General features: G+C 40.9%; 1 protein-coding gene across 1 annotated transcript in view; it reads left to right on the forward strand.

Annotated features, from left to right (window-relative positions):
- The window catches only part of LOC124605364 (huntingtin), a 511,164-nt gene that overhangs the window by 412,437 nt on the left and 84,154 nt on the right, over positions 1-14,573 (forward strand). The window contains exon 44 of the mRNA XM_047136992.1: positions 4,085-4,194. Coding sequence (XP_046992948.1) covers positions 4,085-4,194 — 110 coding nt within the window. The remainder of the gene's footprint in view (positions 1-4,084; positions 4,195-14,573) is intronic.

The raw sequence follows: 14,573 nt of genomic DNA on the forward strand, positions 1-14,573 counted from the left end.
ATGGGTAACGGGAGCTGTATGGAAGGGACTGGGCAGTTTTTTAGATTAGGGGGTCTCAGGAAACCTCAGATAGGGTGTCCATCTAAAAGGGGGCAGGTAAAACACAGTAAGGTAGTTGTAGCAAAAATCAGTACTGTAGTTGTAAATTGTCGTATCTGTGTTGGGAAAGAACCAGAGCTCCAAGCCCTAATAGAAAGCACAGAAGCTTAAATAGTTATACGTACAGAAAGCTGGCTAAAGCCGGAAATAAGTTCAGACAAAATTTTTTCAAACATTCTAACAGTGTTCAGAAAGGATAGATTAAATACAGTTGGTGGTGGAGTATTTATTGCTGTCAGAAGTAGTTTACCTTGTAGTGAAATTGAAGTAGATAGTTCCTGCGAAACAGTATGGGTAGAGGTTATACTTGACAATCAGACTAAACTATTAATTGGATTGTTTTACCGACCCTCCAACTCAGAAGATATTGTTGGTGAACAGTTCAAAAAAACTTGAGTGTAATTTCAAATAGGTACCCCACTCATACAATTATAGTTGGTGGTGACTTCAATCTACCTTTTATATGCTGGAAAAATTATACGTATAAAGCCAGCAGCAGGCATAAAACATCATCCGAAATTGTATTGAATGCTTTCTCAGAAAATTATTTTAAACAATTAGTTCATGAGCCCACTTGAAGTGTAAATGGTTGCGGAAGCGTTCTTGACCTCTTAGCATCAAATAATCCTGGACAAATAATGAGTACCATGACGGATACAGGGATTAGCGACCACAAGGCAGTTGCAGCTAGGCTGAATACACCTGCAACCATCAAAAAGAAACACAAAGTACATCTATTTAAAAAAGCTGATAAAAATGCTCTTAATGCCTTTAAGAGACAGTCGCCACCCTTTCCGACCTGATCATGTAAGCATAGAAAAGATGTGGAATGATTTCAAAGAGATAGTATTGCTGGCAGTTGGGAGATATATATCACATAAATTAATAAGTGATGATACTGGATGCCCATGGTACACAAAACGGGTCGGATTGCTGTTGCAGAAGCAGCGGAAAAAGCATGCCAAATTTAAAAGAACGCAAAATCCCCAAGATTGGCAAAGTTTTGCAGAAGTTCAATATATAGTGCGTGCTTCAATGCGAGATGCTTTTAATAATTTCCACAATGAAACTCTGTCTCGGAATCTGGCAGAAAACCCAGAGAGATTCTGGTGATACATAAAGCATACCAGTGGTAAGACGCAGTCAGTACTTTCACTGTGCGATAACAACGGTGAAGTCACTAAAGCAGAGTTATTAAACACACTTTTCAGAAACTCTTTCACCAAAGAAGACAAAATAAATATTCCTGAATTCCAATCAGGAATCCAGAGCAGTAGATAGCCTCGGTGTAGGAAAGCAGCTTAAATCACTTAATGAAGGCAAGGCCTCAGGTCCAGATTGTATAACAATCAGATTCTTTTCAGAGTATGCTGATACAATAGCTCCATATTTAGCAATTATATACAATTGCTCGCTCATAGAAAGATCCGTACCTAAAGACTGGAAAATTGCTCAAGTCACACCAATGCCCAAAAAGGGAAATAGGAGTAATCTGCTGAATTATAGGCCCATATCACTAATATCGGTTTGCAGTAGGGTTTTGGAACACATACTGTGTTCAAACATTATGAATTACCTCAAAGAAAACTATTTATTGACACATAGTCAGCAGGGATTCAGAAAATATCATTCTTGTGAAACACAACTAGCTCTTTATACTCATGAGTAATGAGTGCTATCGACAGGGGATCTCAAATTGATTCCATATTTTTAGATTTCCAGAATGCTTTCAACTCTGTTTCTCACAAGTGTCTTCTAACCAAACTGTATGCCTATGGAATATCACCTCAGTCGTGTGACTCGATTCACAATTTCCTGTCAGAAGGGTCTCAGTTCGTAGTAATAGATGGAAAGTCGTCAAGTAAAACAGACATAATATCCGGTGTTCCCCAAGGAAGCGTTATAGATCCTCTATTGTTCCTGATCTATGGTATATTAACGACATAGGAGACAATCTTAGTAGCCGTCTTAGATTGTTTGCAGATGATGCTGTCATTTACCGTCTTGTAAAATCATCAGCTGACCAAAACAAATTGTAAAATGATTTAGATAAAGTATCTGTATGGAGCAAAATGTGGCAATTGACCCTGAATAAAGAAAAGTGTGCAGTTATTCACATGAGTACTAAAAGAAATTCGCTAAATTTGAATTACGAGATAAGTTGCACAAATCTGAAGGCCGTAAATTCAATTAAATACTTAGGGATTACAATTACATATAACCTAAATTGGAACAACCACATAGATAGTGTTGTGAGTAGAGCAAACCAAAGACTGGGATTCATTGGCAGAACACTTAAAAGGTGCAAAAGGTCTACTAAAGAGTCTGCTTACACCACACTTGTCCACCCTATGCTGGAGTATTGCAGTGTAGGATCCACATAAGGTGGGACTGATGGATGACATTGAAAAAGTTCAAAGAAAGGCAGCTCATTTTGTATTATCACGAAATAGGGGAGACAGTGCCACAGACATGATACGTGAATTGGAGTATCAGTCATTAAAGCAAAGACATTTTTCGTTGTGACGGGATCTTGTCATGAAATATCAGTCACCAGTTTTCTCCTCCGGTTGCGAAGACATTCAGTTAGCACCCGCCTACATAGGGAGAAATGATCATCAAGATAAAATAAGGGCAATCAGGGCTCGCTCAGAAAAATTTTAGTGCTAGTTTTTCCCACCTGCCGTCGAGAATGGAACAGTAGAGATACAGCTTGAAGGTGATTCATTGAACCCTCTGCCAGGCACATTATTGTGAATAGCAGAGTAATTGTGTAGTTGTAGATGTAGAAGTAGAAGTAGAAGTAGTAGTTCCTTCCTTCTCCTTATAAAGAGATATTTTGCCATCCACCCAACCTACACAACAACTTAGTCCATCCCTATGCCAGTCCCACTCCCAACCCATCAGGTCCTACTCATGGCATGTCACAGGCTTGTCCCAACCCATCTGAAGTAGTGACTTGTAGCAGCAGGAATGTTGTTTGCCAGCCCTGCTGCAATCACTGCACAACAGTTTTGTCCATGAGAATGACTCGCCATGGCCAAACTGTGGCCAAGAGCAATGTTGACTAGCAAGTGGTACAACATGTAGCTGAGGACAACACACTTGATTTCAATGGGTGCTTCATCACAACCTGCGCCATCTGGGTTGTTCCATCCACCAACAGCTTTTCTGAACTATGTAGATGGGAGTTATCCTCCTATAATCCTCCTGGCATCAGTCTCCATTAACCCACTGTCCCCACACCCTCACCCAGTGGTTTCACCTTTGCCTGTTATTACCTCGCAGTTCATGCCTGCATGTGACGTTCATCATGTGCAGCTCCCCACTAGCTCTGGCACCCATACATCACATGCCTAGGCTGCACATCTGCCACCCCCCTCCGTCCTACATTCCTAGCCAGCAAACTGATGGCCTCCCTCCAAGCTGCTAGCTACCCACCACAACCCACCCCTCTTCCTGCCTTCCACCTCTCTCTACCTCTACCCACCCCACCTGATACAACCACCATCCCACCCTGGTCCAATCACTGAAATCCAATCCGAACATTGTATGTCCAGCTGGCATTATGTAAGGGGACAGGTGTGTGTGTGTGTGTGTGTGTGTGTGTGTGTGTGTGTGAGCGCGTGTGTGTGTGCGTGCATGCCTGTCGACAACTCAACACTTCTGCTATTTGGTGAATGATCTCTTTCACTCTCAATAGGATACATTATGCTTAGCAAAAATTTCAACCATTCTTTATGTAATAAAAACCAGCAATTTATCACCCAAACTGTTTTTACTTACTTCTGCACAAATAAGCTACACAGTATGCTACTTTTTTCAGTTGTAGCTGGCTTTCTCCGTTATCTTGACAATGCCTTTGGATAGCCTCTGATGATCTGTGTCATATTGTACATCTCAATCAGAAGCTATATTTATTGTGATTGTAATTATGAATGCGTAATATGAAAAAGTGCCAAGTGGTCTCTAATTTTGATTGCAGTATCTACAAAATGTCTTGAACGAGAGCAGTGCTTAGCAGCAAGTGGCCTTGATCTTACATCTTGCCTACATTTTCTTCTTGACCTGTATACACAGTGGACAGCTCCGCAAGTATGTAATCTGCATGAAATATTTTAATCGCCTCTTTCTGAGAATAAATTTATTATTTGACAATGACTAATTTGTTTGATACATTGTTCTTTCACTTATGTTCACTCAGTGAAAAGTTTTTGAAGGTACTGATTTCAGTAATAATGTATCATCAATGTTCAATCATTCAGTAGAATTAACAGTTGGTTTTTGAAAATTGCAGAACAAAAAGAAGTTACACAGTACAGCACCTTGCATAATCTGACAACACCTTTGAATAGCTTCTGACAGTTCTCTGTCACATAGTTCATTACATAATTGCTGCAGTTATAATTATGAGTGTTTAGTTAACTGATTTGTTGTTTTAAATAATTTTGACTATTACATGTATATAAATGGAGCAGTATTTTTTCAGAGATAGAAAAGACAGATTGCAGAAAATGTTGCTTCTTGAGGTATGTCCCAGTCAGTGGTTAACACCCTTATCTTTCTCTGACCTGTGAATCATTTCACACAATCAGGCCAGTGCAGTGAGACGTGCAGTTTGCATGGACTCTGAATTGTGTGATTTAGTTGAAAGGATAGGGGGGGGGGGGGGGGGGGGGGGGGAAGGAAACTAGGAGACTAGGAGAAAGGTATCAAAAGAAGGCTGGTGAATCAAAGCCAATTATTACTGTGGACTCATAGAGAAAAAAGGAGATTCACAATGCAATTTTGAAGACCTTATGAAATTGAAAAACTTAGCTTTGAAATAGTGATGTAAATGAGGGTTGGGATGTGAAAAACATAAATAAATAGGTCATTTGCATGTGTTACATGTACACAAGTACCTAAAAAATCTTGCAAGTTAGAGAATGAAATAAATTATGCATTTTCTAAGAATAATGTTCATTATGGACAGAAAAAATAACATCCATGTAACATGTAGTTAAAGATGTCAGACTGGGTCCATTTCATAAATAAAACTAATAGTGTTCTAATTGTTTACACAAGTATCATTAAACAGTTTTTGATGTTGCTGAGCAACAGTCATACAATATTTTATAAAGGAACACACTACCAGTACATTTTAAGGACATGTGCTCATCTTTTATTTACCAATTTAAGCCTATTTTTGCTAAATATGACGTGCTTGCACAGTTACTTACTGACCTGTTATAAGACGGTGGTTTTATATCAGGCTTTTTGTGGGGACCAATATTTTTTTAATTTATAGCCAACTTTGATCTTGACATGTCAAGTGTCTTATAATATGCACCATGTGCTCAGAAGTATCTGGACACCCCCAAAACATACATTTTTCATGTTAGGTGCATTGTGCCACCACCTACTGTCTGGTACTCCATATCAGCGACCTCACTGTCATTAGACTTCATGAGAGAGCAGAATGTGGTGCTCCGTGGAACTCACAGGCTTCAAACGTGGTCAAGTGATTGCGTGTCACGTGTTTCATACGTCTATATGTGAGATTTCCACACTCCTAAACATCCCTAGCTCCACTGTTTCCGATGTGATAGTGAAGTGGAATTGTGAAGGGACACATACAGCACAAAAGCGTACAGGTCGACCTCGTCTGTTGACTGATAGATCGCAGACAGTTGAACAGGGTCTTACTGTGTAATAGGCAGACATCTATCCAGACCACCACACAGAAATTCCAAACTGCATTAGGATCCACTGCAAGTACTTTGGCAGTTAGGCAAGAGGTGAGGAAACTTGGATTTCATTGTCGAGCGGCTGCTCATAAGCCACACAGCATGCCAGTAAATGCCAAATGATGCCCCACTTGATGTAAGGAGTGTAAACATTGGACGATTGAACAGTGGAAAAACGTTATGTGGTGTGACGAATCATGGTACACAATGTGGCGATCTGATGGCAAGGTGTGGGTATGGCGAATGCCCGGTGAATGTCATCTGCCAGCATGTGTAGTGCCAACAGTAAAATTCGGAGCAGGTGGTATTATGGTGTGGTCATGGAGGGGGCTTGTACGCCCTTGTTGTTTTGCATGGCACTATCACAGCACATGCCTACACTGATGTTTTAAGCACCTTCTTGCTTCCTATTGTTGAAGAGCAATTCAGGGATGGCGATTGTATCTTCCAACATGATTGAGCACCTGTTCATGATGCATGGCCTATGGTGGAGGGATTACACGACAATAACATCCTTGTAATGGACTGGCTTGCACAGGGTCCTGACCTGAATCCTGTAGAACACCTTTGGAATGTTTTGGAATGCTGACTTCGTGCCAGGCTTCACTGACCCACATTGATACCTCTCCTCAGTGCAGCACTCCGTGAAGAATGGGCTGCCATTCCCCAAGAAACCTTTCAGTACGTGATTGAACATTTGCCTGCGAGAGTGGAAGCTGTCACCAAGGCTAAGGGTGGCCCAACACCATGTTGAATTCCAGCATTACCAGTAGAGGGTGCCACAAATTGTAAGTCATTTTCAACCAGTTGTCCTGATACTTTTGATCACATAGTGTAAGTTAAAGACATATAATCATGTGCTTGAAAATGGCATAAAAGGCTGAAGCCTGGGTGGAACTTAAATAAACAATGAAACAGTCAAATGGCTATGTGTTTCTTTAAAGCAAATATTATTGTTTGCGTATAAATTTTGGTCCCGTTCAGATGCTATTGTATGTATAATTTTTATCTGCCTTTATATTGCAGCTGTTATTATCAAAAAGTAAGAACTTCAAACTACCTCCCAACAATGAAGTGAAAGATGTCCTTGTTATGTACATGAGCAGGTCTAATTGATTTACTTGTGATATAGAAAATGCGGGATCAAATAACAACAATTTGAAAACGGTAGTTTGCTTCTCTTTTACCACATGGAGGAAGCATTGAGTGGCAGACGGGCACAATTAAAACACTGTTAGATTCCAACACTGCTCTCAATCCTTTGCCCCCACAGCTCATATCCCTGCAATAGACCCAGATGCAAACACCTGTTCCTTACATTCTCCCACTGCCACTTACTCCAGTCCTGTCACAGGCACCTCCTAACCTATCAAACGCAGGACCACCTGTGAAAGCAGCCATGTGATTTACCAATTTAGCTGCAACCACTGTGCCCCATTCTGCGTGGGTATGACCACAAACAAACTGACTGTCAGCTTGAATGGCCACTGTCAAACTGGCGAAGGGGCAACTGGACCACCCAGTTGCTGAGAATGCTACCTATCTTGATGTGCTTGACATCAGTGACTGCTTCAAAGCCCATGTATCTGAATTGTTCCCAGCAATACCAGCTTCTCTGAATAGTGCAGGTGTAACGTATTCTTCGTTCATGTACTCATAATGTTGACGTATGATGTGAAACGAATCAGTTTTACTGTTATAGGGCACTCTTTCAGTGACAAAATATGGAAGGCTGAAGATATTAACTGTTTGCATGATTTCTTAAGGATTTGTTTCTCACGTACAATGATTTATAATGAACTACATTCTATCTCTTCCCCACCACACACACACACACACACACACACACACACACACACACACACCATACTACTAAACTGTTAAAAATTCTCATGTGGAGTATCAAATCAAATGAAATCATTATTATGACATAACACGACTCATACAATCAAAGATTGTGACCTAGGTGACTTGTCAATTCTAACACTACTTGGAGAACAATACATTTAATCTAAGGTTATGGTACACATGTTGTTGCTTCTTCAGTTATTATTGTACATGGTTATCATTAATAAATTAGCCTCAGGGTATAATACATATGGTTTTACTATAAACACACTATTTTACATGGTTATCATTCAAGAAATCTTCTAAACTATAGTAGCATTTGCTTTCCAAATATTTTTCCAAGTTTCCTTCACTATTTTTTTAGATTTGAGTCACAGTTCCCATTCCAAATTTTATTTATTAATTTCATGCCTATGTAATATGGAGTTTTTTTGTGTAGTTTTAGTCTGCGGTTATGTAACATGTAACTGTCTGTGTCTAGTCTCGTAAAGATGAAAGAAACAGCTACCCTCAGGATGGTGTGGGTTTCTCTTTGTGAAAATTAGGCTCTCATGTATACAACTGGAATGAACATTGGATTTAGCTTACCACACAAAGGTTTGAAGTGTTATTACTTTTTAGTTCCCACCATGGATTGGATGACCGTTGTCTGTAGTCGAAAGCTTTGAATAGATCAGTTTTCTCAGACCCACAGAAATTATACTACACTTAATGACTGGAACAAAATATGCTTAGTTACAGTGTTTTTAAAGCAAGATCAGTTATGATGCCAGTGACATGAATGAAATTGTTCAGTCAACTCAGTATGCTATCCACATGATTACTCCACAATATACATTTATTCACTACTATGCTAAGGAATTTGGCACAGTTTGCAATGTCCAATTTTTGGTCCATACGTAGTATTCCACTTATATGTTGGACAGATTGTTTTGTGGCGAAATTAACTAGTTTTGTTTTTGCAAAGTTTAATTTCAAATTTATTATTTTTGACCCATGCCTGTACTTCCCTTAGGCTGTATTCACCCTAGCACTGATAAGAGTCATCAGACGCCATCGTCACATGTTGCCCAGTAGTATCAAACATCAGCCAACAGCTTGGTGACAGTGCAGTCAATCTCCTTGATAAGTTTTTGGTGTGATCAAGGAGGTTAGAGTTCAACATCCTTGGACAGGATAGATACCACAACACCTTTGCATTACAGCTTTGGCTATTAGAAAGACAATGAATGAGCTATATCTGTCTTGAAAAGAACATGGAAAGCACTGTACACTCTTTCCTCAGTTACTGGAATAACTAGACAAGTTTTACAAATGTATGAGATGCAAGGAGGAATGTTCTATTACATACTCTCAATGATTCACAGTTGCATTGAAAAGCAAGATTACAAACTCTCTGCACAACTGCAGATAAATTCTTCAAAACAGATGTATTTTTATTAACCTTCAGTGACTGTCATTCAGCATATGTTTGAAAGACAAACATAAATTTTAAAATCAGGTACTCTGAACATTTAAAGCCCTGAAAAGTGGAAACACATACACCACATTTGCAAACCACATTATGTAACAGAATCACCACCCTACAGGCATAAAAACACCAGTAATCAGTAATAATAATTTGTAAACAGCTAATGCCCACCTGCCATACCCAAAAAAAGATCTACTAGAGTAACTTTAAACATAAGATATGTCCCTTGTCTCCCTTGAACAAATTTTTTTTTTTGAGGTTATAATTTATACTTATATTTCATGATAAAGATTTTGTCCTCTTGTGTTCCAATAAAGCTGCAACTTCAGTCCATAGATTCCAAGCTATATCGCAGTTTTATATTTTCCATGCTCAGGATGCCAAAAAGTCCTTGTTTCTTCGACTAAATTTATCAGTTTTTCACATAACATTGGCCAACTTGAACTGAAGAAAACAACCCGTTTTGAATTTCACCAGTTGTTTTCTGGATGGGATTGGCCGCATTGTGACTGTTAGTGTGATGGCTTACTGATCTGAAACACTCAGCCATCTTTGGCAGATGTCAGTCAGTGGCAGAATCCACTGATGTCACTACCTCTGTGACCACAGCCTAAGTGTGTGCTCTGTATGGTGGATTTAGTCTTTGTCGGTCTTGCAGTAGGCTATTGCTGTTGAGTCATCTGCATAGAGGATGGGATCCGATTGAACCTTACATGGCATGTAGTTCACATAATTCAAAAAATACTAGTGGCCCCAATATTGAACCTTGTGGAATGCCCAAGTGTGTGCGTGTGTGTATGTGTGTGCACTTCCAGCCAGAGAGGAATTTCTTGTGACTGTTATTAGTAAGCACTCTGTTTTCTTTTCACTTAGTATGATGTCATCCAACTAATAAATCTTCCTTACAACTCATAATTGTTGTTCTTCAGTGAAGCTGGTCATGATTTACAGTATCAAATGCTTTGATAAGCTCACAAAAGATACCTGATACACATACTTATTATTAAGACATCATCTAACTTTTGTTACCAATTCATTTCTTGCATTGGTTGTTCTGCAGCCTTTCCTGGAACCATACTGGTTGCATAAAACAATAGTACGGGATGAATTAAAGTTTTCTGTTTGATCACAATTTTCTCTTTCAAATATATTTGAGAAAACTGGGTAACAATGAGACTGATATATTTTTCCCATTTCATTTTCTTTGCCTTTTTTATCAGTCAGCCAAACTTCAGCATATTTTATTTAATCTGGAAAACATCCCTCATCAAAAGACTAGTTATTTGTGAGAAATAGTGGTTGTGCAATACTGTGACAGACTATTTTTATTATTCTAGAAGATACCTCATCTTATTCTAGAAGCTACCTCATCCCAAACAATGAGTTTACATTTTATAGGGCAATTGTGATTTTCATAACAACAGAGTCTGAAACATGGGAAAACTTAAATCCTGAGCTTCTTGCTGTTGTTCTAGAATTTGTACTTGTTGGTGAGCAGTCATGGATTTTATCATTATTTATGAAGCAGTCATTGAGGGATTCACATTTGGCTCTGAGATCTGTAACAGGTCTACCATTTACCATTAGTTTAGAGGAGCATTTTGCATTTGAAATGAAGCTCTTGTTTGCAGTATGGTTTAGTGGTTTAACTTTATATAGATATTGTTGAAAGTGCTTACATATTGAAGAAATTCAAGTTTCAATTAACTTTTGCCTCCATATACAGTTCTTCCTGTTAATGCTAGACACTCTTACCCATTATCTATTTTTATGAGACTCAGCCTGTACTGTTACAAATACAAGAGCCACGTCACTGCCAGAGCTCTCTTCCAAGAGCACTGATGTAGCACGTGTGTACAGGCAACAGTCCAATGAATGTCATGTGAACAACTCATTGTGCTAACGCTGACCTCTCTTGGTGATTCCAAGAACTTTTCAAACCACCGTCGTAAATACCTCCACATTTTTGTGACTGACGCTCCTACATCTTTTTGTTTGTTGTGCGGGCTGAATTAAATTTATTGTGTGATACACATAGTAATGCATAATCTTATACTTTTAAATTTAGAGTAAATTTTTCTTTTAGACTGTAATTATAACTACTTACAATGTTATCAATACATGTTGAAGTAGTTGATGCAAATCTTGTACATTGGTAAAAATTTATTTAATTTATGGCTATGTATACCTTAAATGCAATGCAAAACTGTCACGAGTTCTTACATCTATGTCAAAGTCATCACATGTAAGTAGAAGGGTTGTCAAGCAGATACAATTTCAGAGTGTGCTTAAAGTTAATTTCTTTATCCATTAGAGTCCTTACATCACTAGATAGGTGGTCAGAGATGGTTTTGGTTGGATACCTGACGACTCCCCTCTGTGCCATACTATGGCTGAATGATAGCTAGTGGAAATCACTTCTTCTTCCAATATTATATTTACAAATGTTACTGTGATTGACTGTTAACAACAAATTTCATACAGAAGTAAATTTATTGTGAGGGAGTCGTCTGTATACGTAACTTTTTTAATAAGCTGTCTACAAGATGTTCTAGAGTGAACACACTATATTATCCATATTACACACCTCTGTGCTACAAATACGATATTCCTCAGTGACAAATTATTCCAGAATGTAATGTAATGAGACATTAGCAAGTGGAAATTTGAAAAGTAAGTCAACTTTTTGACATCTCCAAAATTAATTTTATCTGTAAGCAAAACTAGCAGAGGTTAGATATTTAAGAAAATGTGTAAAATGTAACTTCCAGTTGAGGTTCTTCATGGTACGTAACACCTTAGAATTTAGAGTATTCTGTTTAACTTGTTGATTTTTCTTGTTGCATAATTTCTAATGTACTGAATTGCATGTATTGCATTTTATATTAATTCAGAGACAGTCTATTTGTAGAGATTTAGCTATTAATCTTTACATGTTGTTGTAATGTTTCCTTACCTAACTTATAATATGGCTACCAAATAGTAGGGCAAGGTGTGGTAGGCACTGTACCGAGAACAATGCTCACATGTGGTCAAGAAACAAGTATAATTACCGACTACCCAACTGTGAAGAAACACATGAAATAGTCTCAAAATTATAAGTTCTGGACAAAGTCACTCACCGGCATGTTGTCAGTGGAAAAAGGTGCGACACAGTAGAAAATGCGGATGCTGAGCAAGGTGGGAGTCTCGCCTCGGAGTTTCACCAGCACAACGATATTCCGACATGAGGCACAGAATTAATAGTCCTTGGCAGAAAATGTTGGATGAAACACCATTTACAAACCCAGCTGCATAGCAGGGTTGCAGCCAGCGTGACATAGGTGTCTCTTGAAACCTCACGGTACTTGTTGCCACAATGTATATCTGTAGCAGCATGGGTGCTGAGCAGGAACTGATGTTGAAACCGTAAGGAGAAGATGCGGACTGGTTGAGGCTAGATCGGAGTAAGCATTACTATGGACCAAACTGTTTTTCTCTACCGATAGCCAGTGACCGTACAATTGAGGTATCTGGTCACCTGGCAGGTTCGACAGCTTGAGTTGGAGGTAACACATGAAGGGAGAAACTCACTGCCGTAGCAGATGGCTGTTGCGAGCTAGGGGTGAACACACCTGCTAAGACAGCTTGTGATGAAAGGTCACCACGCAGTTCCCCCTCTCTGCAAAGAGCAGAGTTTGGGTAGAGAGTGAGGTGGTGACAGTGGAGGATTGTATTGGTAGGGGCGTTACTCTGACCCACAGTGAGAATTTGGGTGGTGGCATCGATGCTGAGGTTGCTGGTCACACAATGGGAGCTGGCACTGGTCTTCAGGGCGCCAAATGTCAAATGTGCAGGATTGCCGGCAGTCAGTAGTGCTGGTCCACTGTGTGACAGCCAGCAGCAGTGCAGTACTGGCAGCCGACACAACCGATGAGTACACTGCCAGTGCATGGAGTGAGGGGGAGCAGGGCTGGGTCGCTCTGAGCCTGTGTCCAGTGCTGTGTGTGCAGGGGCGGGCAGGTACTGGACATTGTTGACAGCATGCAGCTGTGGAGGCTAGGGTGCAGCGTCATTGTGGTTGGGTGCAAGGAGAGGTCAAGAGCATGGTGGCTATGTTTGACAGCTGAAAGCACATGCATAGGACTCTGTGTGTGTGTGTGTGTGTGTGTGTGTGTGTGTGTGTGTGTGTGTGGGCGCGCGTGCGCGCGTGTGTGAATCACTGGTGGTTCTGGTGTGAGGAAGGTGGCAGCAGCTCTGGGGCACGGTGTTGGGAGCACTTGAAATAACGCTGTTGTCGAATTGGTGGGGAATGCAATATGGCGGCGGTGGCATAGCTGGCTGTTGACAGCATCAGAGGGGAATTCACTGCATCGGGCATACGCGGCACTGGGGCATGGGCACGGGCATCGGCATGGGCATCCTCCACATTGTGGGGGAGTGGGCTGGCGCCTGTGTTGTCAACGCCCAGTGAGTCGGGGGCGGTGCTAACATAGCATGGTGGGTTTGCCACGGTTCCTTCAGTTGTAGTGTGGTAGGCAAGCATCAAGGGAGCTTCAGTGGCTGGGATCCATGGATCGCTGTCGGCGGTGGTTGCACCAGTCACGGTACTGGTGGCAGTGTACATCTGCAGGGTGTTGATGAGGTTGGTGGTCAAGATGGGTGGTGTGGTATTGGCCAGTGTACAGGCAGGCTTGAACCTGCTGATCAAAACGCTGGTAGGGGTGCTGTGGAGATGTCTTGTAGTCCCACTACAGAAACTGGTGGGGGCAAGGTAGTGCAGGCAAAGCGGAGGCTGTTCAGCATAATGTGTTTACTTGATGCCAGGTTTCCATGAATGAATTCCCTGTGTTTGTTGTGGTGCTGGAATGGGATGGGTCACAGGTGAGCCATTTGCTACTACAAGGGGGCAACGAACTTGGAGATGATTTCATCTTCGGGCAGGTGGGCAGGCCGCAGGAAGTCACCTGGGATGGTGATTGGCTAGCTGCGAACAAAGTCGGCAGCAGACACATCAAGGTCAGCCTCGTATGTGACCAGTGGTAGGGCAATGGTCCATCTATTGTGGCAGGGGAGAGCAGCCTTCAGAGTGCAGTGGAGCAGTTCCACTGTGCTGTTGGCGGCTGGATGGTAGCTCGATGTCAGTTGGGGGTCAGTGCCACAGAGGTCTGTTAGCACACGAAAAAGTGTTGATGTAAACTGGTGTCAGTGGTCCACAGTGATATGGCGTGGAGAGCCAAAAAGTGCAATCCATGTGGAGAGAAATCCAGTGGCTACCGTGGTGGTGGTGGTGGTGACGTTGCACATTAGTGTTGCCTTAGGCCAGTGGGTGAACTTGTCCACTGTGGTAAGGAGGTAGTGGCAGCCATCAGAAGGAGACAGAGGGCTGATGAGGTGCCAGTGAATGTGGGTGAAGATTTGTGTGACGTCTGGAAAGGCAGCGATGG

This window comes from Schistocerca americana, chromosome 3 (assembly GCF_021461395.2).
Source record: "Schistocerca americana isolate TAMUIC-IGC-003095 chromosome 3, iqSchAmer2.1, whole genome shotgun sequence".
NCBI classification, from domain to species: Eukaryota; Metazoa; Arthropoda; class Insecta; order Orthoptera; family Acrididae; genus Schistocerca; species Schistocerca americana.